Source organism: Lonchura striata, chromosome 4 (genome assembly GCF_050655825.1).
Source record: "Lonchura striata isolate lonStrDom1 chromosome 4, ASM5065582v1, whole genome shotgun sequence".
NCBI lineage: Eukaryota > Metazoa > Chordata > Aves > Passeriformes > Estrildidae > Lonchura > Lonchura striata.
This window is the reverse complement of record NC_140706.1, coordinates 42,072,358-42,098,783: the sequence shown is the minus strand read 5'-3', so window position 1 is coordinate 42,098,783 and position 26,426 is coordinate 42,072,358. Positions and strand designations below refer to the sequence as shown.

Genomic DNA, 26,426 nt, shown 5'->3' with positions numbered 1-26,426 from the left:
GAGAGCTGAATAAAGGTGAAGCAGGGTGTCCCTGCAGGATCAGGCTGGTAAAGGAGACACTCGGGGCAAAGAGCGATTCTCTGCTGGCCGGGTGCAGATGAGGCTGAGTGGGATCCCTCCTGGCTGCTCTCCAGGGGTGTGGTAATGCACCATCTGTATCTGTATCCTATTGTTGCTACTGCCATTTAATGCAGCCTGCTTCATTAGCTGGCAAAGTGAACCTCAGCTGAAAATCAGCTTCCCAAGGGCAGTGAAGGGAGGAGTGCAGCATTTATCCCAGGCTGTAAGGCGACAAAAACAACACATTTCCAAAGCTTTCTCACTTAGAAAAGTAAACTAAGCTATTTTGAGAGTTTCAGTCAAAACAGACATTGGCTACCCATAATTGAATATGGGATTTGGGTTTACTGAGCTGCCCAAAGTGCTTTGTTTCTCTCTGTCTGAGCACCAGCCGGCAGCAGCACTTAGCCCTGTTTGAGCAGTCGCCTGGGAGAGCTGCTGGCCCTATCTGCCCTGTCAGCCCTGGTCCCTGGTCACACAAGCTTTTGTCTATTGGACCGCACGCATACAACTGAAATATTTATCATAATCATATTTACAAGAGGCTTTGCTCCCAGGAGGGACTGAAGGCCTGAATACCACAGCAGAAGTGAAATAACACGTAGTGTAATTTGTTGGGGCTTCTGTTTTTCAATTGCATTCAAAAAGTTTGGAGCCAGACAAAAAGCCAGGTTTGTTGGGGTCAGTGGCCACAAGAAATACTCAAACATGTCTGATGGGAGTCATAAAAAGAAGTAACTGAGCAGAAGTAATGCTTATCAGCAGAAAGCCTCTCTTGTTGGCAGCAGGCTCCATGAAGCCCTGTGCCACCTCTCCCTGCTACAATATTGTTTGCTCTATCCCATCCATCCCAGAGGTACAGCCACACCAGCAACTGCAGCAGGGCAGAGTTATAAATGTGTAATGAATGCTTTTAAGTCTCCCCACCAGGTGTGCAGCTTGAGTCCATGCTGTGATCTTACGTGGCTGGTAGGCTGTGGGACAGACAAAAGGGCTATGGAGAGTGGCAGTGGGGAGATGCAGGGAGCAGGGCCAGGCAGGAACACAGCTGATGGCACAGCTGTGGCAGGGCATCCAGCAGCCTCAAGTCCAAAAAGCAGGCAGATGAAAGCTCCTACTTCACCAGAGCTTAAAGGGCATAGAAAAGTTGAAAAGGTAATGGTTTTTGCTAAAGCTTTTGCCCATGTGCAGCACTGGGGGTAGGTCAGGTGCTGATCACAGGAGGCACCCTGATGTCTGTTTTACAACTGTGGTAAGGGATTGTGCTTGTTGGCTTCATGAATCACTGTCTGTGAAAGGCTGTGTGCTCTCATGTGATTAGCTGAGGGAGAAATTCAGCGTATGACTTCACGGCTATAGCTTGTTGCCTCTTCCCCTCAAACACTTTAATACAAACTTTCCTCCAACACAGAATGTATTCATGGTGGTTCAACATGTCTAGGTACTTTCTATTTCTCAACTTTTCCCTCAAGTCTCAGTGTGGGTCTGTCTAGCCAGTCACACTGGCAACAGTCCTTTGGGGTGAACAGTTTTGGGGTTTCTGTACTTGCCTTGTTTGAGGTTTGTCTCCACACTTCTTTTCCATGAAAACTCCCATGAGCTGTAGTAGAGCATGACACTGTGTCACCTTCAGCTAGCTTGGTGGATCTGCAACACACAGTGCTAATGTTCAGGCACTGAATTTTCTCCTAAATGTGGGTGATAGAGGCTACTGGCAACACTACCAGAATTTGGAGCTTAGAGCATCTTTCCAGGCACACTGGGTCGGTTGCTGAGCTTTGTTCAATGCCTATATGTAGCTCATCAATATATTGCACTGTAATTATCTAAAATATAAGTTCCCATTCCCCTCAACAACCAAAGAGTATGTATGATGGATGGAGCTGGGGGGGGACACAGTGTGATGTGGCAGAAGCTGAAGCCTTTGCAAGGACCTTTGCACAGCTAAAACTTCATAGGAAAAGCAGCAACATCTTCAAGGAACAATACAGATCTGGGAGTTAAGGAAGTGTGTGTTCTGACCCCTGATTTGGTCGTGACTTGGGCTTGAGAAGCCACATTTGTCTGACACAGGAGATCAAGTCTTATCCCTTCCCACAGGACATTGGGAGCATCTCTTTAATGCTTACCCTGCCACGCTAGCTGTGTGCTCTAATTTATACCAGGTATGGCTGGACCTGAACACAAGTGAAATCTCTGGGAAGTTCAGATGTTTAGCACCTGAAAATCTTACTTTGTTGTACAGAGCTAGAGCTAGAGTTCAGTATTCATGTGGCAAAACAGATCTGTCCTGCAGTTACTAAGATTTTAAGAGAGGCCAAAACAGCAACCTTTGCTTTTCTCCTTAAATATTCTTTGTATTCCAATGCAATCTACAAAATCTCATACAAAAGCCACAAATATGTGTGTGCTTATTCTTAGCTGACAATTTTTGCCAAAGATGAGTAAGACTCACTTATTGCCCATTGAGTATTCTATTGTGGCAACAGCTTATTCATTTATTAAAGGAATTATATATTTAAACTGATGAAAACAGAACCTTGGCAGCTAAGACTATAATACATTCTACTCATAGTAAATCTCTCTGGCATGTGTGGGCAGAAGCTTGTTCAGGGCATCTTCCCAAACATTGTCAGGTCAGAACAGGGACATTCAGCTCTGTGAAAGACTGAAATCTGTACAACACCTCACTGGCCAGTTTTGTCATTGCTCTGTTTTACCCATCAGTGGTGAGGCATTGTGACAGCTTGGGGTGTCATTGCAGCCTTGTGGCATGGCCCCACAAACCTGCTGGGTTTTTGGCACAAACCTGATGGCACAGATGTGCAGCAAATGGCAGCTGGGAGCCAAGCCCAGGGGCATCCAGTGCAGGCATTCTGAGACTGGATTGCAGGCTAGCAGACTTCACTTCCTTCCCTCGTGGCAGTACTTTTGAGTGGTACAGTCTTGCTAGTTGAATTTTATTAAGCAACTTATGTTTTACATCCATTCTCATTTCATAATTGTACTTCTACATGTACCTCTGACCGGGAGCAAGAATTTTATGTAGACAAAAACTCTCCCCACTCTTTCTCTTATGAGTGCTCTAAATAGTGCACATGATTATTTTAAAAATATCTGTGTAAGAAACTGTGAAAGTGAATCACAAAGAGGAGAGTGTAAAAGATATTTAAGTTGCAAATCAGTAGAAAGTCTTTGTGGAACATTTAATGTGCACTTGCTCTTAGTTAATCCAGTTTGTTTCCTCCTGTAATTGTCCTGATTTATTTGCACATAACCTCCTTTTCTAGTGATATTTCATGATCCAAACCCTTGAAAAGTTGGGGTCACCATCAAGAGCCCTTGCTCTGGATAGGTTACAAATGCATAGCCTATTGCAAAGAATTTTCCTCCAATGCAGCATTCCTACATTTTATTGATTCGTGTGACGAATAGAAACTTTAAACAGAATGTCAATTTTCTTGCAGTGCAATTTAACAGCTTGATGCACTACCATCTGTTTAAGGGAAAATAAGAATCAAGCTGATGTTAGGGTTTAATGCCATAATAATTCTTTAAATTGATGGCAGATTCATCCTTTGAGCAGATTGATCTCTTTTGGAGATGCTGTATAACAGCAAGAATTACTTGGTCTCTTAAGCAGGAAAGACAGGAAATTTGGTACATGAGAAGAAAGGAAGCCAGAGAGAGGGTGCTTAACCACATAGTCAGCAGAAGAGTCAAGGGGAAATTCAGCACATTGGCTTTCCTGCTGAAGGCAATATAGCAAGCAAGGACAGTTCTGGTGGACTGTGAAACCAAATTGCCAGGAGCTGTTACAATTGTACAACAGCTGCTGTTCAGCAAGATGATGCTGCCTTCCTCATTCTCCTTATGCTTTTCACTAAGTCTCTTTGCATGTTTTCTGGGATAGGGAGCCTTCTGTGGCAAGTCACCTTTACATTTTGCTTGTGTAGTATCCAGCATCATGTTCATAATGCTTTTACAAATGATAAATTGAATAATGACAATACTATTTGCTTTTATTTTCTCACTGCTATTCATTTTGCTTGCTGATCTCTTGCAAAGAAATCTTTCTGGCTCACAATTCAACAAAGAACATAGTCCAGCAGTTAGGCTCAGTGCTAAATCACCTCTGCATATCCTCGTTGTCCTTCAGTATTAGAAGTGCTAAGAAGCAATTCAGGGTAGCTAAGAAAGTTTCTTCCCAAAGCATCATTTATTTGCAGTGATTCTCCAGATGCTTCTTCAAGAAAGTTAAATAGATGGAGGACAGCTAAAATATTTCCCCTTTCTCTAAATTTATTTTCCTGTTGTTTTTCCTTCATGGTTTGGTTAGAAATCAGCATATGGCAATGGGTGCTCCATGTATTACAGCATGTTAAAAGGTGCAAAGGAAAATAAAAGTTAACCAGGATATTGTTAATACGATGCTCCACCTGGACATCACAACAGTTAAATTCTGAAAATTACTGATGTTATCCTTCTATCGTTTGCTGTCATCAAGGACCAGCCAAGCCAGTTTATACTTAATTAACATTAATAGATATTTATTTCGTATTCCTTTCATGAAAAATTATTAGCATATAATGGGAGTTCTTTCTCCTTCCTTAAATGAAAAATTACATGAAAAAACTTTCAATTGTTCTAGTCTGAAGTCATCCAGAAATAAAAGCATCACAGAGAAAGAGAATTCATAAATTTAGGAAATAGTAGAAAAGAGAAACATACCTTGCAGTACTAAAGAACTTCAGTAGAACTTTTCCTCTGAGTGTAGGTGCTAAAATAATGTGCTATGTTGAAATCAGCTCAACTGCCTGAATGCAATCTGCTAATAAGAGCAGACTTCCCCATGCTCTTGGTTGAAATAACAGGTAAGAAGTTTGCAATTACTTTATTAACCATTAGGGGAAAATCTAACTAATAAATGTTATTAAAATCTCAGAAATTGTTCTTTAAAAGCCAACAGGTCAGTAGATATCTGAAGGTGGAAGTGCTGATGCTCTAAGAGATGCTTGGGACTTGACTTTAGTTAATGGATGGTTACAGGGATGAACTAGTCTGGGTCTTGAAAGCTGATGATCTCCTGACTGCTCTGAGAATGTGAAACTTTTAATCATGTAAGAAGCAGCAAAGGAAATAGACCCACAACCTTGGCTTGAGGAAGGATGATAATGGCTTATTCAGGGATCTGTTTGGCAGGATCTCACAGGAGGCTGCCCTGGGAAGCAAAGGGACCCAGGAATGCTAGCTGACCTTCACTGACATCCCCATCAAAGAACAAGAAAAGTCCATTCTGACATGTGTGTAGTCAGGCAAGTGGGGCAGGCAGCCAGCATGCAGGAACAGGCTGCCCTGCTGGAGTTCAGAGAGTAGGCAAGCACAGAGATGCTGGAGAGTACTTGCACCATGGAGCAAAACAGAGACATTACTCTACATTGACTAAAACATGGAAGCATTTACTAAAGCCAAAGCTCAGCAAGAGTTAAGCTCATGCGGGACTCAGAGGTGCTCCTGGAAGTACACAGGCAGAAAGAAAAATGAGATCCTGCTCCTTAGGGGCCAGGTGACTTAGTGACACAGGACATGGAAAAAGCTGAGGTACTTTACGTCCTTTTATGCCTTTTTTTTTTTTAATGTATGAGCTCTAGCCTCAGACACTGAAGCACTAAGGAGAAAGACAGAATGGGGAGCACTTCAGTTATTTGGACACAACTAAATCCACAGAGCCAAGCGGGGTGTTTCCCAGAATGTGGGAGAAGGGGGTGGTGGGAACCTTTAAGGTCAACAAAGACAAACTGTCCTGCATCTGGGGCCAAATTACCTTATGCCAAGAGCCCAGTGGTCAAAAAGCAGCTTTGCAGGAAAGTACTCAGAGGTGCCAGAGGAGAAGCAGCAGAACATAAGCCAGCCATGGGCTCACACAGCAGGGAATGCCAATGGCATCGTGGGCTGTAGTAGATAAGAGTGTGCTCAGCAGGTTGATGGAAGGGATTGTTCCCCTTTATTTGGCATGTGTGACACTGCAGCTGGGAGTGAGACAGCATCTGGAGCATTATGTTCAGTTTTGGGCTCCCCAGTGCAAGAAAGATACCGACAAACTGTAGCAAGTCCAGGTTTTGATGTGCAGCCCAGAAAAGTTTATCCCTTTTAGTTTGAGTCAAGTAACTCAGTTAAACACATAATTAACCAAGTGAAACACAGCAGTCCATGATATACAGACCAGGTAAGATGATCTCATATTTTGTGAATATAAAAGAAAAAAAAAGATAAAACTGAAAACAGCATACAATTTTTCTTATCCAGAATGAGACTTGAAACAGAAAACCATTTATCATCAGCCTGTGCCTTTAGTGCACCAATAGAGCAACTTAATGCCTAAATCAAATACTTTGGAAAAAGTTAAGAGATACTAACCATCTTCTAAGTTACTGTTTAGAAACTATATTCCTTAAATGAATGTTTGCATTGCTGTGTCAGCAAGCGTCAGGGAGCTGGAGGAGACAACTGGAATGCTGTAGAAGCTTGCCTTCTGTGGGATACAGTTCCCTATCTACTTGCCATGTTAACAATGATACCTTGTGCTTAGAGACACTACCTAGTTAATTTCCATATATTAAAGCTTTATTTAAAGATTTGTATTCTAAAATACAATGAAAACATTGAGACTATTGTACTAAAATATATTTTATTAACACAAAATATTTTCTGTCATCAATAAACATATAGATAGGATCTATACAGATATATGTATATTCTTATACATTAATGTACATACATATTTTTATATTTATCCACTCTAAATCTTCTATTAAATTAGTGTTATGCTGTAACATGTGCAATTTTTTACAATGTAACATTAAATGAAGTCCCCCAAATTTTATTATAAAAGTCAAACATATCAACTGTTTTCCCTTGTCTACAGACTTCAGCATCTTTTCCTAATTGAGAAGTTGTGAATTTGTGAGCTTCTCCTCATTCCTCTGAAAAATGTCACCCACATCTTCTCACTTCTGTCTTCTGTCAAAACTTTCTATCCAGTTATAGAAAGGCTTAAAGTCAGTGAGGATGCAGCGTTCAGTTCAGGAACAGCCACATGACAAATTCTTTGATCTCTGCCACTAATTCTACCACACTTTTCATTTCCATCTCTCAAGTCAGCATAGGGACCTTCCTTGCTTCCTCTATCTGGACACTGCAAAAGTAAAGATCCAGACGATCCCTTTCTCACAGGTTTCCTTGTCTCATTCTCTTCAGGTCTGTTGTACAATAAACTCTGGTGCCTGCTACAAATGTCATCCTCCCATGATACTGTAGTTGGAGTTTCTTAACAGACTAAACTCAAATTCAAGGCTCCAAGTGCTAAAATAGCCCAGAGCACTAATGATACACACCACCACCCCAATCTGAAGGCCTGAAGTAATTTAGTGTTCTCTCATAAAATCCAGGACTGCCACTTTTGAATTGGCAATTCTTTTGCATTCTGCTAGGGCTGCAGTTCCTCTCATCTCTCCTGCTGCTGTCTGTAATTTTACTCTCTTACGTGAGCCACTGAAGCTATCACCTATCTGCAATAGGTATTTTCTCTGTGTCTTGTATATTAATGTATGAAAAAAACATTCTGCCTCCATACTAATAGTGTTTTGTCACCTACCACCACAAGAGAGCAAACATCTCCTTACTATTACCCTTACCCAAAGCCTCCCCATATAATTTCTTCAAGCATTAACTCCTTAAGAGTGTGGTCTAAAATAACCATTAAAATTAAAAATAAATTAAATATTTAATTTAAAAAAATTAAAATTAAAAATAACCATTCTGCTACTTATTGGGTAAAAAAATGCCAGAGTCCAGCTTTATGTATCCTGGATATAAATTTTCACCAAAAATGTATGACATAACAGGGAATTTAGCAAAAGTAATTTAAATGAGGAATTAGAAAAATTATTACATTTTCTAAAGCAATGCAAATGTGTGACAGTTTTATTTAAACTGCAGATATCAAATAAACTAAAAAGAAATAATTTAACACCTATAATGGATTCAGTGAATATCATCTGATAACACAAGAGCTCCTGGCTATTGACAGAACTTTGTAAACTATCTGTTCTTTGGGAAAGCAATAAATTGCTTAGAAATTACAAAAATATGTGACTTTGCCAGGTGGTCTCCAGGGAGGACTCATCTCATTCCCATGGACAGCCTGCAACTTCTTTTGGCTCTTCTCAAGCTGTTCTCTCCTCATTTTATTTTCCTGAGAATAAAAAGATATGTGAAAAAAAGCCCTAACCAAAACAATTCCCTCCCCTCCCCCCACAACAACAATTCTACTAACAGAAAAGTTACATTATTGTTATGCCTTTCTTGTGTAAAATTAAAAGAAAATGTGCAATGGAAATTTGCCTTTTGGAGCTCAGCACATCCTTTTTAGAGGCTCAGCCACAGACATTGCACAATGCAACACAAGAGGCTGCACATTGGGTGTCACTTACAATTAGGGTGACTGTCTCAAGGATGGGCTGGGTTTGTGCACTGGCTAAACAAAAGCACAACAGAAGGCCTACTGGATTAGGTATTGGTTTTGTAGGTAATTGGTCTCATATTAATCACTTCTTGTTTTTAAGAGGATACCTAAATCCCAATGCAAAATATATTGTTCTCATATAATGATGCATAATTGTAATACATGTCCAAAAACTGTAGAAAGCAAAGCAACACACTGAAATATCAACCCTATCAATATGATTTGAAATTGTGCCATTCAGCTCTTTGTCAACATAAACCTGAAGATCCAATTCATTTAGGAACATCTGGTCTGGCTAAACAAACACACAATAATTTCATGTCATTACTAATAAGGCTGATTAAAAGCAAGGCAAGATTTGCATGGAAAAGGAATGCCCTTTCCTAAAATAAGCAATACAAAACTTCATCACAGTCTAATAAAAAATATTATCTCTGTAAACATTGTTTCTTTCTGATCACATGGAGTAATTGAGATAAACTAGGCATGCAGCACTGTGACATTCTGACTCTTCTCATCCTTCACTTTTGCCTTCTTTCTCCTTCCATAGAGATTTTGTCAGATGAACATAACTACTGGCTTCAGGTCTTTAGAATAAATTCAAGATATTCTAAAATTCTTCAAGGGAACTGTTTAGTACCCTAAGAGAAAAGTAGTCTGCATTATCAGTAATGTTTTTCAAAAAAGACATCAGGATATGTGAAGCAGTATACATGAGCTTGGGAAAAATATGCTCTAATGGAATACATATATGATACATGCTCCTGTATCTATAATCATAGAATTATATTGTACAAAGATATGTATACCATCAGGACAGGTAAGTGAAAACTCATTAAAAGACTCTTTGCAGCAGTATTGCAAGCATTAGTGAAATTGCATGCTACAAAGAAATGTGCATATTTTATGTTTATGAAGCACTCTCTACTGAATACATGTTACACAACAGGCTCAAGTATGAAAAACCACAACTTAAAATAAAGCATATACCCACCCAGGAAAGGAACAAAAGTTGCTCTGGATTTTTTAACTGTGCTTCACTTTTGAATGTTTGGGTTTGAAGATCCAATTTGAATTAATAAATCCCAGTGACAAGGGAAGAGTCTTAAGTTCCTTTAACTGTTTTCTAAAAGATTAAATTCAAAGTGAAGATCTACTGGCCTCCTCCCTGTCTTCAACACACACAAAGTTTTTATCTTCTTGTCATAACCATAGTGCAAATTCTCACAAGACAAAACTGATAAAAATATTCCACAGAATAATAAACAAGATGTTACTTGCACTAATTGAAGAAGTAACAGAAACAGTGAAAGGTTAAATCAATAACTGTAGCTTGTCTTACACTAGATCAACTCAACTGTATGGCTTGATTTCTGTGGTAGTTTCCTACTCAACAGCCTAGTAAGATGAATATATTTTTCACTTATCAAATTCTGGGAAGAGTACATTCTTTAGCAGTATGACTGCCACATAGAAATTGAATTTTAGATATTACAGAAGACTGACAACATTTAAGAAGAATAACAATAGCAGCCTCATTTCTAACCTATTGCAATGACAGGCCATGAAAATTTCAATTTAGAAAGTATTTTCAGAGAGATCTTATGAAATTGATGACTACATGAAATTAATAACCCACTTCAGCTGTTTCTAACCCAGAAAAGCAACAAATCTATGGGACTTTTCCAGTACATCCTTTCTTGATGTTTTTAAATAGCCTAAAATAGATATTGCACATACTCAAATTCAAGATAAAATGTCAAACTAATTCTAAGGCTTTCAACATTACTATGCTGGTCTTCAAAAACTATTTGAGAGCAGCCTTACTTTTCAGAAGCTCACAGTAGATTAATTCTGATCACAGAAAATGGACAACATCAAATTATCTAGAGATGATACTCACTTCTATCCACAGTAAACAGGTATCAAGATTAGTATCTCAGAAATAACGGAAACTAAACTGATATGTCATTATAAACTTTCCACGTGATTCTTGTCTACATTCCACTCCTCAGAACAGGTGCATGTCAGTGACAAGTGTCAGACACTGGTATTATGCAGTAAGTAAAAATCATCATTTATCACGATAGATTGGCTTGAAGAGTTCTTGGCGAGTAGCAAGAAGCAAATTATATAAAAGAAACAAAATAATCAGAAGCTTGAATTTCCAGGCAATATTAAAGCATCTCACCTCAAGATTATCCTTTTTATGTCAGTATTTTACAAGTGTTAATAGTCTTTTCCAGGGCATTTATTTCCAGGCTTAAAAAGTAATCTTCTCTATCCACTTATGCTATCAAACATTCACACAATGACCTCTAAAAGCAGAAGTAACATAACTTCCATTAACATAAAAGCAGAATGTTTCTTCTATTTTAGAAGAACTACAATGAGATTTTTATGTCTGTTTTACTTATGCATTATGGTCAACACCTGCTTCAGGAAACCTGAGGATGAATGTGCACATTTCTTTCTGCTGAATGTTAATGAAAGCATATTAGAATACTTCCCACTATATCCCTCCTATTTTATTTCCCTTAAGAAAATTCCTTTTAGTTGAAAGAATACTTTTAAAAGACTTCCAAATTCTGCCCTCAGATCTGATGCCTATCTACCTGCAGACAGATGCCACCTGAGTTCTCTTGGTAATGCAATGATGACTTTACAGTGTTTCTCTCCTGCAGCTACCAATGGTCTGTATTTTTTCTGTAACTCTACAAAGTGAGGCAATATTCTGGCCTAAAATTATGATAAAGCCATTTCCCAATATGTTTTCTAAAATAAATGTGTGTAAGTTGCAAAAAGCACAAATTCTGAAAGTAAAAAATTTAAAGACTAGGCACGAGACACAGCAGTCAACACTTGCACAGACACTGAAAATGGGATCATTTTAGAGGTACCTCTGCCAAGCAGGTCAGTACTTATCCCACCCTACACTTGCTTATTTCTCATATAGGCACATGTATATCTAGTTAGATATGGTCTTTCCTCCCACTACTAAAATTTTCATTAATAATCCCACGTAGGTGATCACCTCAGGAATTCACACACAATTTGAATGGGAGAGCCTGTGCTAGGCAGCATCTTTCGCTTCCAAATAAAGGGATATTTTTTTTTACCTTCATACAGAGTCCAGGACAGCAAGGAAACCAAATGTACAATGAGAAGTAACATTTTTGCTTTGGTACAACTAAGCTGATTAGGACAGTCTCAGTGAACAGAGCATACCAGGGCAGTGCATTAGTTATCGCTCAAATCATAGTACTCCCTGCCTTGGCAATCAGGAATACTGACCAAGCAAGAAATAACCTAAAATCAGACAGTAATAATTTGCTAAACTGAGCTGAAAATCTCTTGACAATGGTGACCAGAAAAAAACCTTCTTATCAGTGATTACAGAAATGAGAGGTATTTCAACAGGAGACCAGGTCAAGCATCTATAAACCTAAGATTAAAAAAAGTTTGGAAACAAAGAGAAGGGAAAACATGCAGGCTCTTGCTGTTTTGTGCAACTATGTATTTCTGAGTTAGCCAAGTAAAGGATGATTGTCCTCTCTAAATCCTCTCTAAACCTGTCCCACACTTGAACAGCTGCCTGACTCAGCTCTCAGCTATCTGCCACCTCCTAAAAAAAAAAAATAAGCTATTGACACTAAAGAAGAATTCCTCTAAGGACCATAATCCAGCTGGGTTGCAAGATCCCGATCTTAAAAATGGCAGCAGAGACCATATGTACAAGGCATGCCAGAAATCACATGGAAGAGAGACAACAGAAGAAACACTTTCTAATTAAAAACCCTTAACAGTCATCATGAAGGAAGACTATGTCACAGGATTAAAACAGGTTCTTCTTTAACTGTCAAGTCACATACCTTTAAGAAAACAACATGCTAAGAATATTAGAGATCTCTCTTCCAGTCTGTCTTTCTGCAGCAAGGAAAAATAACCTGACTTATTTTTGGGACTAGAGCACTGGATTAATTTACTGCTTTACAACAGGGACACTGCTGTGAGAAAAATATAATTGGGAGCATCAGAGTTCCACCCTTTCTTGCAAATGGAAATCATCTTGAACCTCATTACAAGTGCTTTTATCAATTGTGAGGTCTCCCAGTCTCCATTTTCAACACTTCCTTGAATGTACACGCATTGATTGTTTCAGCTGGCAATGCTGTTTGACTTTGCAGGTTTTGTGCTCTGGCTAATTGGCCCTTCAGAGATGGTTACTCCTGATACGGAATGGCAAAAAAAATGAAGCCTAATGGAAATTGAAAATTCTATGTAGGTAGAGTGAATATATTTTCTGTGTATGCCAGATATCAAGTGCACTGTACTTAAGCAACATTTTGCTCGCAAATTCAAGGGGACAGGCGATGTTGCCACCATCTGGCCTCTCTCGTAACAGCACAACACCCCATGAGTATTACAATACTCAAGTGCTCACAGTACATCAAACATATTGACTTTGACAAAAGATCAAAAAAAAAAAAACAAACCAAACCCAACCAAACATACCAGCCATCTTTCATATTCCTCCATAGCCTTTACGCTTTTTTCTTCCTTTTTTGCCTGTTGTAATTCTTGCTTTCTTTTCTCTTGGAATTTTTCTACTTTCTTCTTTTTTATATATTCTTCTTTCTTTTCATTCCTGAGTAGTGAGAGGGAAGAGCAAGAGGTCATCATGTACAAACTAAAAGCTGCATCTGGGACCAGTTAAGTAAATTGAATCAAAGTATGTATTTTACACTTTTAATAAAAGATTGAGAATATGTATTTAAAATATTCCATGTCCATTTTTATATGTCACCAAGGTATAAGTGAATCGACTACTCTATCTATTATGGAATTGCCCTTTCTCTACTTTGTTCTCCCTTATTTAGTATCATTAAAAAAAAAGCATTCCGAAATTCTTTTTTTTTTTTTTTTAAAGCATTCTGAATTTCTATAGGTAACTGTAAGTTGTGCATTGCATGTGAAAACTCTTGGCTTGTAAAACAACTACAGAGTATCTCCAGCAGATACATCTCATTTCCTTCTTCCTACATCTGCATTCCTACATTGTATTCCATGAAACTTTAAAGATTTACCTTCCTTGCTATTGTTTAATAATGAAGCATGAAAATAACCATGTAAGACATAATACTACTAAATGAATTTTCTCATTTGCAGATCTCTGCCTGGGCTTAGTTAATATACTCTTGGGGAGGAAAGCAACTAAACTAATAAACGGAAGGGAGCTGCACAGCTGGTTTTCACTGCTAGACATTGTCTCTATTGGGAAGGAAGAGTCTGATCCCAAACATTCCATTGTCTTTCAATTACAAGCACATCAGGCATTCACGGAAGACCTACTACATTTATAAGCAAAGATTTTTGAAGCTATGAAATAGCAAACACAGTAGAGAAGTACCATTTTTCAACTGCTGATATACTGACTCTCCTCTTCTCTGCAACTAGGTCCTCTTCTATCTTCTTCTTCATTCTTTCAGACTGTTTTTCTTTCCTGCTTTGCTCTCTTAAATATTGCACTTTTCTTTCTTCCCATTTTTTGAATGCCTAAAGATAACCAGAGATCCATGAAAAAATCTTACCTCTCACCTTTCTGTCAATACTCCACTAGTGTAATCTGCATTATTATTTTTCATAATTACTACACATTCTAAATTTAGAATATTCACTTGTAGAATTGCTCAGAAGTGGGTATCACTATACCTAAAAGAATCTTATTTTTCCAGTAGGTAATAGTTAATTGCTAATGTATTTGTATGAAGCTTATTTTACACTCAGTTAATAGACTCCAAATACAGAAGCCTGTCTGGACGTGTAAACATTACATATTTCTTACAGAACAAAACCTAATAAAAGTTTTCTTCAAAAACTAAGCATGTCTAGATTTAAGATTCTGGTCCATTTCCATCTCTTTCTGGATTAACCAAAATTATTTTTACCATCTCCTGAAGCACATTCAAATACACACTTAGGTACATATTTCACATCACCGCTTGTGCTGCTTCTGTTTTTTCCTTATTTTGTTCTGCTGGTTTCTTTTCCTCAAGTTCCTCACGCTTTTTTTTTTCTATTAACTTCTTTGCTTCTTTCTCTTTCTTTTTTTTCCAGGCTTCATAACATGCAATTGATTCTTCTCTTTTAAGTGCTTCTTTCTAGATTGGAAATAAAAGTCTACATTTAAATCAATTTCAGTATAAAATTCTAAGTGAAATAGTATGCTTTAAACTTATTGCTAAATGGAGAAATAAAGAAACAGCCATTCATTTGATGACAGTGTTGCAAGTATTACAATTAAATTTTAAGCATATATAGGATTATTTTCTATGCCCATTTTTAATTTAATTGAATGAGATTAACTGCTCCTACAAAATATGTGTAGAAGGATATGAAATGCATGTTAAATGCTTAGAAATGAAACATATTAAGTACTTAAAAGATAAACCAAAGAATGTGCATGATACTATTCAAGACAGAGCCCTCTCTAGGTAGGCATCTCTTGAGACAGGGAGTGAATACCTCATGTTCTCATGCACAAAACAAAACTTGGCATCATAGGGCTGAGCATCCCAAGGTCTCTGTAAACTAACTTGAAAATTACTCTAAGAAGCAGATTTCTAACACACCTTATATAAATGTGTAGGGAAGCATTGGACAGACACTGCTTGCCACAACCCTAAGAAGTAGGACATGCCATTTGTTGTTTCACATCACCTCATACTATTTGGAGAAAAACAGATACCTTAAAACAGCAGAAGAACACTCCAAAGAGTCAACTTTGAGTTTGTCAATTTCTTTTTAAAAAACAATGTAAACAGACCTTTTCGGTATTGCTCCTTAGAATTTCAGCTTTTTCCTTTTCACTTCTCTTTAATTCCAGTAGAAGGAGCTTTTTCTTCTCCAACCAGTTCTGTAAGAATCATTAAAACATTTTTTAAGTCCTTTTAAGGTATTTGTTACTCTCAGTTCTTCCATATGCTAGTTGGAATGCTATGTGGAAAATTAAGATGTCACCACATGAACATTGCGATCAAAAAATTTAAGGTTCTAAAATCACAGCTACAAAATCTAAAAAAGCTTAAAGATCCTTTAAAAAAGCATCTTCCTAGAAACACCAACAAAAATGTAAGCATTAAGCAAAATTAAATAGAAGAATGGAATAAAGGTTCTTATCACTTGGTATATAGGAATATTATTTACATTTGTGTCTCTCTTGAAAATACCTATAATTAAAGAGAATAAAATCCTACTGGGAAAAGTGAGACTTCAGGCAGCCATAAAAGGTTATGAGCCATCTGCAGAATCAGGCTTAAATTTTCAAGAATTAGCTGTATATTTGATATGCAGCTCAAAGATAAAAGCATCCTAAATGAAGACTATTCTACCTTCAAAAACTGTGAAGACAATATAAATATGGATTTCAGGGTCTAAAATTAGGTTTAGGACCATAACAAGTATTAAAAATGCATACCAATATGAATGGCACCTGCTAATGGGAGTTGTTCTCAAACAGATTAACAAAAATTTGTTGAAACCCAGCTGTAAGTAGACACTTATGTTAAGAATTAAGAATGAAGTAGAAATAATGGCAAATATGTGCCTGAAAATAGTCTGAAACAATAAATTATGAGCCACATAAAAACATGATGTCCCTTTCACTGAGCTTGTTGTTCATAATATGAGGAAAAGGCAAAGCCAATGGAATAAAACGATTACTATACCTGTAAGCCAATTAAAAGAATATAGTAAAAAATACAGATTTCATATTTCAAAATATGAGTTCTTGACCCCTGTATCAGGACCCTTATATGCACAATTTTGTTTTTTGGCTTGTTCATTATTAAAACCTACCTGAAAAACAGCTGCCCTTAAATTATCTATTTTGTTGAATTCTGGACTTTTCTTCTGCATGCATTTATCATCCAACACCTTTAACGATCCCAGATACTGAGATGAAACGGGTGAAGTTGATGGAACAGCTTTCCCCTTTCTCTTTAAATGCACAAAAGTTGTAGACCTAGGAAAATACCAGGACACAAATACATTAATGAACTTTCCTTTTACTGTAGCTCATTCCAAGCAATGCTGCTCTTATTTCAGTGCATACCAAAAGTTACTTTGTTTTGTTTTTTTTTTTCTAGGCACTTGACTGGGGACTGGAGAGAAAAGGAGAAAGAACTTACCTCTCATAAGTTTACAAATTACTTACACATTCATCTAAAATCAGCTCAAAGCCTATAAAGACTCCAGTAACACACTCAGCACAGACACTGGCAAAAGATCTGTGAGTCTGATCTGACATAAAGCTGAGCAAGGGTCATAACAAGATGCCACATGCACTAAACTGTTTTCCACAGATGGTCAGAGGTTGTCAGCAGCAAAGATGACGCTGACAGAAAATGAGAGGGGAGCAGCATTGTTGGGGTGCTTACAGGCATCTTAAATGGCTCAGAACAGTGCTTGGCATTCTACTCTTACCTGTCAGATAAAGAAGCCTTTAGGTTTTGTGGAACTTTCTCCTTTGTTTCACTTAGTTTCTAAGAAACACAGAGGAAAAGTAAAGTTATAGAGTCTCTTAAGCAACAGATCAGGATGAAACAGGTTTTTACAAGATAACAAGGATACTGAGAATTGGACTCAGCCCTTATGAGTCCCTTCCAAGTCAAGATATTCCATGGTCTCATCATGTTATAAAACAGGCAAGAAAGACACCCTAATAAAGAGAGGGTATAGTACAGGGTAAGAAAGTAAGGAGAGAAAAAAAACCAAAAAACAAAACAAAGAAAGCCCCCAAACCAACCAACCAGCCAACCAAACTTTCAGAATGCCTGTATAATTTTGGAATGGCAACTAAAAATGTTCATTTGTATTATGTAAAAATACAGTCAATAATTTAGAAATAACAAAAAGCAAAAAGAACACAGATGGTTTTCTATAAACAGTATTTAAGTCTTTTGAATACTTAGCTTTAATAATTACATGTAGCTGCATTCTTTTTAGGATAAAGACTAGAGTGCTTTGCATCCTATCCATTATTCAGGTCACACATGGATTCCATCCTCTGCTAACACACACTGCTCACTGGTATTCAGCTATCCTCACAACAGACATTTGACATTTTCACTTTGAGAAGGGTACTTTCTTAAGGCTGGAAAACACATTTCAATACCTTTATCTGACTTAATTAATTTGTGGAAAAGGTATTCCTTATATCTCTCATAAAGCTTTAGAAACCAGACATAAATTGTCAGCTTTACACAGTGTTCTACACACTTAAGATACCAACAGTAACTTTACAAAACTCTCCACTGAGCGTTTTAGGACATTGTTCCAAACACTGGTAAACTGTGTATGAGCAATACCTTGACAGAGTTCTTGGATGTGTTTTTTGCCTCCCCATGCTCAGATTGATCATTCACTGACACCTCCTGCATTGTATCAATTGTTTGCTCTTCTGTTATTTTCATCATTCCATCTGAACTGTCAACACAAGGGGATTTCCTACCATTGTCCTCCAGCTTCAAGTCACTGGTGCTGACAGTCTTCTGATCTTGATCTAAAGGGAGAAAAAAGATTGAGAGGACACATTAACAAGAACTTCATTGGTTTTGGGTATTGTTTTTTCTGTACAAAATGTATTTCTAGAAAAGCCATCTATGACAGTTGTTAATTTTTTACTGAGTTTTATACAGTATAATGTATTTTCTGTATGCCTCCTTCTAAGAACTATATACAAATAAGAGCAGTATTCTCTTGCATTGTCATGTAAGAATACAGTAGCAACTGAAGCTTCAACTAATGTTAGTGAATGTGAGAGCAAGACAAAGGCAAAATTTTCCAGCTGCCTTATCGGCTCTAGTGCAGAAACCAAAAGCAAGAGTCATTGCAGTCACAGCAAGAACTCTTCTGACATCTAGCAAATTTCTAGTGAAGTATGCCAGTTAACACTCTGGGTAACAAATACTGCTTTCATTGTGTACTGTTTTTCAGGGGTGTGGGACACATGAGAGAATAACTGAAAAATTCCACAGCGAGGATTTAAAGAAAACATCACCTCAATCTGAATGTTTGCCTAAGTGGTGAAATTGTTACTTATGAAACACATTATTAATAAGACTTAAAAAACATTTTCATCAGATTTTAACTGCCAGTGATGCAGAGATCTAAATTTGTAAAACAATTCACACAGAAGCCAAAAAATGCCTGAATAAAACCAAATTAGAAGTCTTCCCCAAATTTCTGATGGAATTCTTTAGAAAAATAAACTTTTGGATGACAAATAAACTCCAAATTACCTTAAAAAAGGAACATTAATGTCCATAATCAAAGAAATTTACCCAAAGTTTACCCTAAATTTACAGTGATGAAGGTAAGTTCAAGGTAACAAGAAGTCTTAATTTACTGAATTTTAACCAATAATGCAGTGTGTCACTGCACTACTTTGATTCACATAAAGAACAGGAGTAGTTCAACTTCTTTTCTGCTAGTCTAAAATGACACAGGCACACCAGCCAGGAAGGAGAGGTGTTTGCACATTCAAATACCTTTGATGGCACTTTGGTGCCATCATGTGGAAAGGAAAACAAAATCATGCTCTATCAATTTCAAAGTTTCAATCTTCCATCACAGGTAATAACCAGCCATAAACTTATCTCAACATCAAACAGCACAAATTCCTCTCATATTAAAAATTCCATAAAAAAAAGTAAGTCTTTTGACACATATAGTTTATTAGCAGAATTCCAAATTCTGCATTGCATATTAAAAATGTATTAGCTATTCTTATACTGAAGTTTGGGGGGGTTTATGTGTTTGACTATACATCCAAACTGTGTTAGTGGACACTATGTGACTACAGTTTTCTGTGCCATGCACACATTTAAGAGGCATTTTGGCAGCCCTCTCATGCATTCCATGCACATGCACTGATGGAGAGCTGGACTTCAGGGACCTAAACAGCTGTTTTTCATCTTCTGAAAGGAAAAGGCAAACAGGAACTTCCTGCTCTTGGCCCACACTGGTTCAGTTTACTACCTGAGCATACAGTGTTTGTGTATCTTTAGAAGCTTTGGCTGTGAGCCAAAGCAGATGATAGTTAACACAAAAATAACCCAGATTGAAACACTTTAAAATAGTGTAACATGGCTAAGCAGCAACATTAAAATACTTTCTTTTCACCTGATGCTGAAGCATTTCCTTTTTTGTGCATCTGAGGCTTTGCTTTTGGTTGGTTTTCCTCTTGATTTCTTTTTTCATGTAGTTCGTTAATAGGCAAGTCATCACTTTCACTATTATCACACAGTACTTCTTCGTTATTTTTTCTGTCATTATCCTCATTTTGACCTTCCAAACATCCTTCTTCGCCATCGTTTCTGTCATTCTGTATGCGCTCCCCTTCTACACCCATTATTTGCTGAAGCTTCTTTTCATGAAAGGATAAATTCAAGTCATCAGCAGCTTCATTTTCCAAATCTACTGCTTTTTGTAAAGCATCATCATTCAAGAGAGGACTCCCAGCAACAGATCTCTCAGTGCTTGTAGAACCTGAATTACTTTCAGCGAGTTCTTTCCCAACATCTGCAAAAAGCATATTACCAACTTCTATTGGATATAAGTGGGGAAAAAAGCAACACAGAACCTGTATCTTGTATAACTTAACAGTATTTTTCATGTAGCACCCTTCTGATTTAAGTTTCTGAGCATTTCTTTTTCTGTGCCCCTGATCTCTGCAAAGCCACCAAACCTACAGCCTTATTCTACTTTCTTTCCTGTTATCTATTTTCCTGGACCCAATCCAAAGAAAAATATTCACTCATTAATTATTTTCTGCCATGCAATTTAAAGTCCTTCTGAAAAAAAAATGTCTCAATATGATAGAAAGTGCAAGCAAGTCATCACCAACAAAGCTGGGCACGTTTGGTATTAGAACCTATCCGCCCTTTCAGTCTCTTCACTTCTGCCCCATTTAAAGTCTACTAGAAGATACTCAAAGGAAGTATCTTCTACAATGCCAAGGTTCACATGTTTAACAAAAATATTTATCTTCCTCTAGCCTGTTATTGCTAATTGACCTAATTTTGGACCTCAAATGCTTGAGCAAGGTGACAAAAGAATGTCATGATAGTAGAGTAATGCATTTACTGCTAGAGAGCTTTTTTCCTAAATCTTGTCAGCACAGGGAAACCAAAGCATCCCACAAACTGTTAAAATATGTTTCAGGTGAGAATGAAAAAGAGGTCACAGAGGAAGTCCTTTTAAAAATACATTATCATATTTAACATTCCTACTTTCCTTAACATTTAGTCCCATACCAGGAAGGAAGAAGAGTCATTTGGCCAATCTTATCAGACTAAGCATAAACATTAGCAAACATCAAATGCATCCTACTCCAAGAAAAACAGCCAGATCAAACTGATTTCTGGTTTACATAGTCTACCAGGGAAGTGTCCTGCAGCCTTTATTCACTGATTGTACAGACTGGGAAATCAATAAGAAAAAAACAATGCCTTTCTCTCTGCCCATGCCTACTTTAATTTACAGTACTGTAAATTACTGTGCACTACTGTCTGATCCAGGTGTCAAGTAAACAAGATGCCTAGGTAGGAGAACTGGGGACCATAATGGTAGGGACCAGTACAGACTGTGTGTGGTCTAGCAGGCTGGCACCTCTGCTGATTTCATTGGGAATTCTGCTGCTAACTTGGCAGAGGAGGACAGTTTTAGAAATTGTTAAAATATGAAATCTTGGAACATTAAATCATATTGACACATAAAGATTGTCTAGGATCTAGTAATGAGTTAAGAAAGGAAGAACACAAGGAAAAATATTTAATTTTGTTTTACCATTTAACATGCCATCTTCATCACTTTCAAAGTCGTCTGAATATTCATCCTTTTCCTTGCTTCTTACATAATCAGAAATTGCTTCCTGTAGCTCGCCCTGAAATGGCTTCACAAATAACTTTTACAAAAAAGAGGATTCACTTGTTCAAGTTCAGCACTAATACTCCCTCCCACACATACATAAGTAAAACTGAGCAACAGAGATAAGCCCATTTAATTGACAATTATGCTGAAGCGTAGTGCATCCATTCTATCACCATTCCCCTAACATATCTGCATCCAAAAAAAAAGTCCCCAAATTTCCATGTATTTATTTCTATTTCTTCTTCATAAGAAATCTATCTTGCAAATCCCTTTCCCATTTTTGGGCGTGTATGATGTATAATCATGTGACACTTCTCCTCTTTTGTATGTTTTGATAGGCAAGAGCACAAGAGGAGGCTGTATGAGAGCAGGTGCTGTACGACAAGAGCCTGATGCAGGTGCCAGGTCCAAACCAATGGAAGAACTTCACATATTTTGGACTCTTTGCTGAAGGACATCACGGACACAGTACATTTACATGATTCTGAAGGGCACTGGCCTTAATTACAGATTGTAAACACATAAAGAAATGCACCAGCATCTCCAGACTGCGGACCCTGGCGCACAAACCACGAGGAGCAGCGGCTCATCCCGGGCCTTGCGCGCCTCCCGAGGCAGCGGCTGCCGGCCGGGCTGCTCCTTCATGCCGGCATCAGGGGCGGGCCAGGCGGGCCGTGGGGCAGCTCCCGGCGTCCTCACCGCGGGCAGCCTGCTTGTCCGCTTGCATAGCCAAAGCAACGCGGATTTTTGTGCGTGTGCCGCCTGTAGCAGCGAGTGACCGTACTCCCCATGGCACAAACCCGTCGGCAGGCCCCGTCCCCAGCGCCGCCTTTCCCCTGCCCTGCCCTGCCCCGGCCGCCGCCGCTCACCTGCAGCCCGCGGCCGCCCGCCATGGCGGACGGGTCTCGCTGCCGCCCAGCCCTCCGAGAGCGCTGGCAAACAGCCTCGGGGGAAAGCCCCGGCGGAGAGCCCCGGGGGAAAGCCCCGGCAGAGAGCCCCGGGAAGCAGCCCCGGGGGAAATTCCCGGCGGAGAGCCCCGGGAAGCAGCCCCGGGAAGAGCCGCGGGCCGGTCCCGCCCGGTCGCCCGGCAACGGCCGCGCCGGCGATCGCCTTCCGTAGTCGGGATCGCCGCACGCCGCCGCAGCGCCGCTCCCTCAGCCGGCCACGGCTGCGCTGCCGGGTGTGTTATCGATGTGTGTCGGTGCCCATTCTCTGCCGGGATTTATTACCGATGTCCCTGTCCTGCAGATAACCCCGTTCCCACAAGGAGCACGTCCATACATCCATGACACTCGTAGCAGGGCTGACACGTTTGTCAGACCCACTCTTGCAGTCAGGTAATTGTCCAAAACCTTCCTTCTTGGGATGAGCTTTACGAAAGAAACATACTCACTTTAATGCTTTCTAGAATACAAATCTGATAGCACCTGTGTGTTAGTTTAAATCAGATTTTAGGCATGGAGAAATTACAGTGGCATAGCCTCATCCTTACACCTTCTAATACTCCAATTTTTATATCCCCAAAGAGAGGTTGTATATCCACCTGGCGAGCTGCAGCCCCCCAGTGACCAGACACTTTGCCCAGCACACATCCCTGCAGAGCTGCTGTCCCAGAGGTCATCTGTCCCCTGTGTGGACCACGATGAAGGCACCCGAATCCCAGGGCTCTGGAAGCACCCATGTCGTGCATCAAAGGAAAGCTGTCCACTTCGGGACCCTTTACAGGTACAGACATTTCTATTCTTCCTCCAGTTTAATTGCTTCTGATCTCACCTTTCTAAAATAAGACTAGTGCTCCAGTTGTCTTAGTGATAACAAAGAACTTCTGACATGTTCTCTATACTGGTGTTATATTTATTTATATTAACGTTCCCCAAAATGCATTGCATTTTTGTAAGTTGTGCAGAAGAAAATCTCTCTGACAAGAAACAGGGAGAGAATATGTGGAGCACAGCCCAGAGCCTTAGGACTTGTTTTTCTCTTGTTTATTGATGTAGAGCAATATTTTAAAAGCAATGCAGTTATGCAAAGGGCACAATGCACTTGGGGAGAAAGAGGCCCTGAGTTCTAACAAGTAACCTTGGATTTTAACTAACAATTATTTGCCAGTGATTAATTGATATTTAGGTATCATCCGTTAGCAGCTCCTTTCTTTGTTTACTGCTGTTTATTTATGGCCAAATAATGCTTGATCTGCTGACTAATCATGCCATTTATTGAGAGTTATGCTTGATGCACAAATTTTTTTACTCTATTTTCTTCACATGTGAAAGCCTTAAATTTGAATATGTGCTATTCCATCTCTCTGTGAAAGTGAAGGGTGAAACTCAACATACTTGTTAAGAATTTAAAAAGGAAGAAAGAAGAAATGAATATATTCTTTCTCTAATAATGTTAGTGATTGCTGTTGAGGGCTAAATTATATATCCCTGTTACTAACTACTGAGATGCACATTTTATTTAATTCCAAAAGGTGGCAGCAAAATATTCTAAACTTGGACAATTGGTTGTTTTTTTTTTTCCAAATGTTGAATTTATTCTAGTTTCTTTTATATTATTGGCAATATTTTTGGGATTTTTTGAAAGACACTATATTCATTTAGCATTGCATACACTGTAGAGAAGGAAGACTCAGTTTAAATTATTGTGTTATTTACATGAGTCAGACAAGGAGTCCTCATATCACCTGTATTATTAAATATTCAATGTACGGAGTTGGTTGAATGCAGCAAAAAATGTATCAATACTGTCAGCACTGAAGAACTCAAAATGTGTGAAGATGTTTTTGTCAAAACACATGAACATCAGGTCTGAATCTTCTTGTCTTACCTGAGGCAAAAATCCCAATGAGACCTGCTGAGGTGGATGGGCCTTAAGTCTAAATATGAATCTAGTGCTCTGGGCATAAGAGACTTACTTAAAAAAAAATACCATGCACAACAACAAAAACAACAAAACCCACAAACAAACAAAACACAAGCCCCAACCAACCAAAAAAACCCTTACTGAGGACAAAAATCAGAAGATTTTATGGTATGAAAATAAGCATTAACCTCTGTTTTTTAATTAGTACCTGACTAATATATCACAAATGTAAACTGTACAGCTTTTTCTCTTGTGTAGAGATGGAGCATTAAGAATAAGGCTCCAAATGATTGCAGCAATTACATTAATTTGGATAAAATAAACTTAGAAGTAACATTTTATTCTGCTGACCAAATGCGTGTGAGTCTCTGCCATGCCTGGAGCCTTAAAAAAAGCACTTTTTAAAACAAGCATCATGATGCAATGTGATTACCATCTGCAGGAATGGTGTTATATTCAGAAAGCAGTCAAGTATGATGAGATTTTTGGATGGCTAGCTTATATGCATAGAAAGAACTTCCTTAAGTGGTTTATTTTATCAATATGTTTAGAGTTTGTAAGACAGGTTTTGGGATTCCTTCTGAACACATGACACATAGATCAAGTCAAAATATATAAAACCCTTTACTGGAGGGAAATATTCCGCTTGCCTAGGTTTTCCTTCCCAAAGTTAAAAGTTATACTTAAAAGGAAATGTAATGCCATGACAAAATCTCTGAGTTGGTGTACATTCCTGTAGAAAGTGATTTTTGTGTTGGTTGCCAGGGTCTCGGCTCATAAATGACTATTCTTGTTCTTGACATCGGTGGGAATTAGACATCATCTGCAAGTGCATCTGGCTCTTGGCCCTTGCACATGTATTATTTTAGCAGAGTAACAAGTAGCTTCAATTCTAAACAACAAAGTGCTCTTCTATCTAGGGGTCATCATCACAGACATTCTTAAGTACAAACATTGCCAATTATTATTCTCACATTCTCCTCCCAGTTCATATGAAATAGTCTATTACAATGTGCCATGTTTTGCAGGGCTATGCCTGTCCTGCCAAAATATACTATTCTTCTTATGCTTGTCTTGAAATAAAACCAGAAGTACAATCAACTTTGAGCATCAGATGGAAATCCCTATTGTCATCAAATTCAACCTCTCACTTTTACATCTTGACCTGACTTGTAAGTAAATAGAGAAGATGCTGTCAGGGTAAGAAGGTATGCAACCTTGGCTTAGTAGATTGTTGTTCTTAGGCATTCAGCCAGGAAAGTTGAATTGGATAAAATTAATAAATACAAAAACATAGATACTGAAGGAACAGACTGCAAAAAGAAAGAATAAACTAGGATGAATAATTTCATAACTACATCACTTACATGGCAGTTTATGAATACACGTGTTCTGGACTGGTTAATTTATTCCTGAGCATTAGACTTAGAAGTAACAGATGGAGGTAGATATCCCAAAAGGCAAAAAAAAATATATCCTTGACTTTTGAAAGTTATTTTAGGCTTTATTTTTTTAAGCTGTCTTTTTTTGTAAATAGTACTTGATGTGATTTTAAGGAAAAGCATTGGAACACGGAGGAATGAAACAGCTGTCTCGGTGTTGTGCTTGGTCATAGTAACAAGGCAATGAACTTTTCAAAAAGACAAAGCTTGTTTGTGTTGGTGGCAGCAGATTTGACTTCCTGTACAGGGTAGTCAGAAAAAGCAAACCTTTTCACATCAAGTGGAGTCATTTTGTGTGCAAATGACTCAAGCTACTGCTGTTGCTTGTATATGGATACATTCTTTTAAATCTTGCAGCTGTGAGCTCTGGTTAAATAAATAACTTTGAGAGAAACCTGGCAGACCTGTAATTGCTTAAAAACATCTCTCACTCTCAAAATATCTCCATGTCTAATGTTGTATTAGTGCTGTCAGGAGAAGCCAACAGCTGTTAAGTGCTGAGCAGTAACTCACTTTAATGCTGTGGCACGTTTCACAGAGAGAGGAACCATGCTTGTCAGATTATCACCTATGTATTTGAGAAGTGTCAGGGCTCCAAGCTG

At 38.4% G+C, this 26,426-nt stretch overlaps 2 protein-coding genes across 15 annotated transcripts in view; one reads left to right on the top strand and one right to left on the bottom strand.

Moving 5' to 3' along the window:
* Positions 1–6,731: 6,731 nt before the first annotated feature.
* MAP9 (microtubule associated protein 9) lies at positions 6,732–22,522 on the bottom strand. Of its 8 annotated transcripts, XR_014954801.1 has the most exons (12): positions 22,387–22,521; positions 21,434–21,551; positions 19,769–20,188; positions 17,953–18,146; positions 17,069–17,127; positions 16,442–16,607; positions 15,411–15,500; positions 14,584–14,745; positions 13,995–14,140; positions 13,100–13,232; positions 10,776–10,902; positions 6,732–8,314 (listed from the first exon to the last, which is right to left on the bottom strand). XR_014954801.1 is itself a non-coding variant. In XM_085578020.1 (11 exons), the coding sequence occupies exons 1-11, from the start codon at positions 22,408–22,410 to the stop codon at positions 8,192–8,194; spliced, it is 1,614 nt and encodes a 537-aa protein (XP_085434146.1). In that variant the 5' UTR covers positions 22,411–22,522; the 3' UTR covers positions 6,732–8,191. The 8 variants fall into 8 exon arrangements, 7 of the variants coding, with proteins under 7 accessions (XP_085434146.1, XP_085434148.1, XP_077639045.2 ...); XM_085578020.1 differs by lacking the exon at positions 10,776–10,902 and having other exon boundaries at positions 21,434–21,530; positions 22,387–22,522; XM_085578022.1 differs by lacking the exon at positions 10,776–10,902 and having other exon boundaries at positions 19,769–20,167; positions 21,434–21,530; positions 22,387–22,522.
* Positions 22,523–22,708: 186 nt separating this feature from the next.
* Positions 22,709–26,426, top strand: part of LOC144246223 (uncharacterized) — a 93,380-nt gene continuing 89,662 nt past the window's right edge. For 6 of the 7 annotated variants that reach the window (XR_014954805.1, XR_014954806.1, XR_014954803.1 and 3 more), the window contains exons 1-2: positions 22,709–22,854; positions 23,044–23,242. Coding sequence is in view for 2 of the 7 variants with exons in the window: in XM_077782921.2 (XP_077639047.1) it covers positions 22,709–22,854; positions 23,044–23,242 (345 nt within the window). In the remaining 5 variants the exon portion in view is untranslated. The remainder of the gene's footprint in view (positions 22,855–23,043; positions 23,243–26,426) is intronic. The other variant, XM_077782920.2, reaches the window with a different exon arrangement.

What these genes read in the sequence shown, in the direction of transcription:
- MAP9 (XM_077782919.2), bottom strand. Translation starts at nt 22,410, where the DNA reads ATGGCGGGCGGCCGCGGGCTGCAG. An exon ending in CGGGCGGCCGCGGGCTGCAG is followed by an intron (nt 21,552 to 22,386) that starts GTGAGCGGCGGC and finishes TTTTTGTAAAAG; the next exon opens with TTATTTGTGAAGCCATTTCA. An exon ending in AAGGCTTCTTTATCTGACAG is followed by an intron (nt 16,608 to 17,068) that starts GTAAGAGTAGAA and finishes GTATTTTCCTAG; the next exon opens with GTCTACAACTTTTGTGCATT.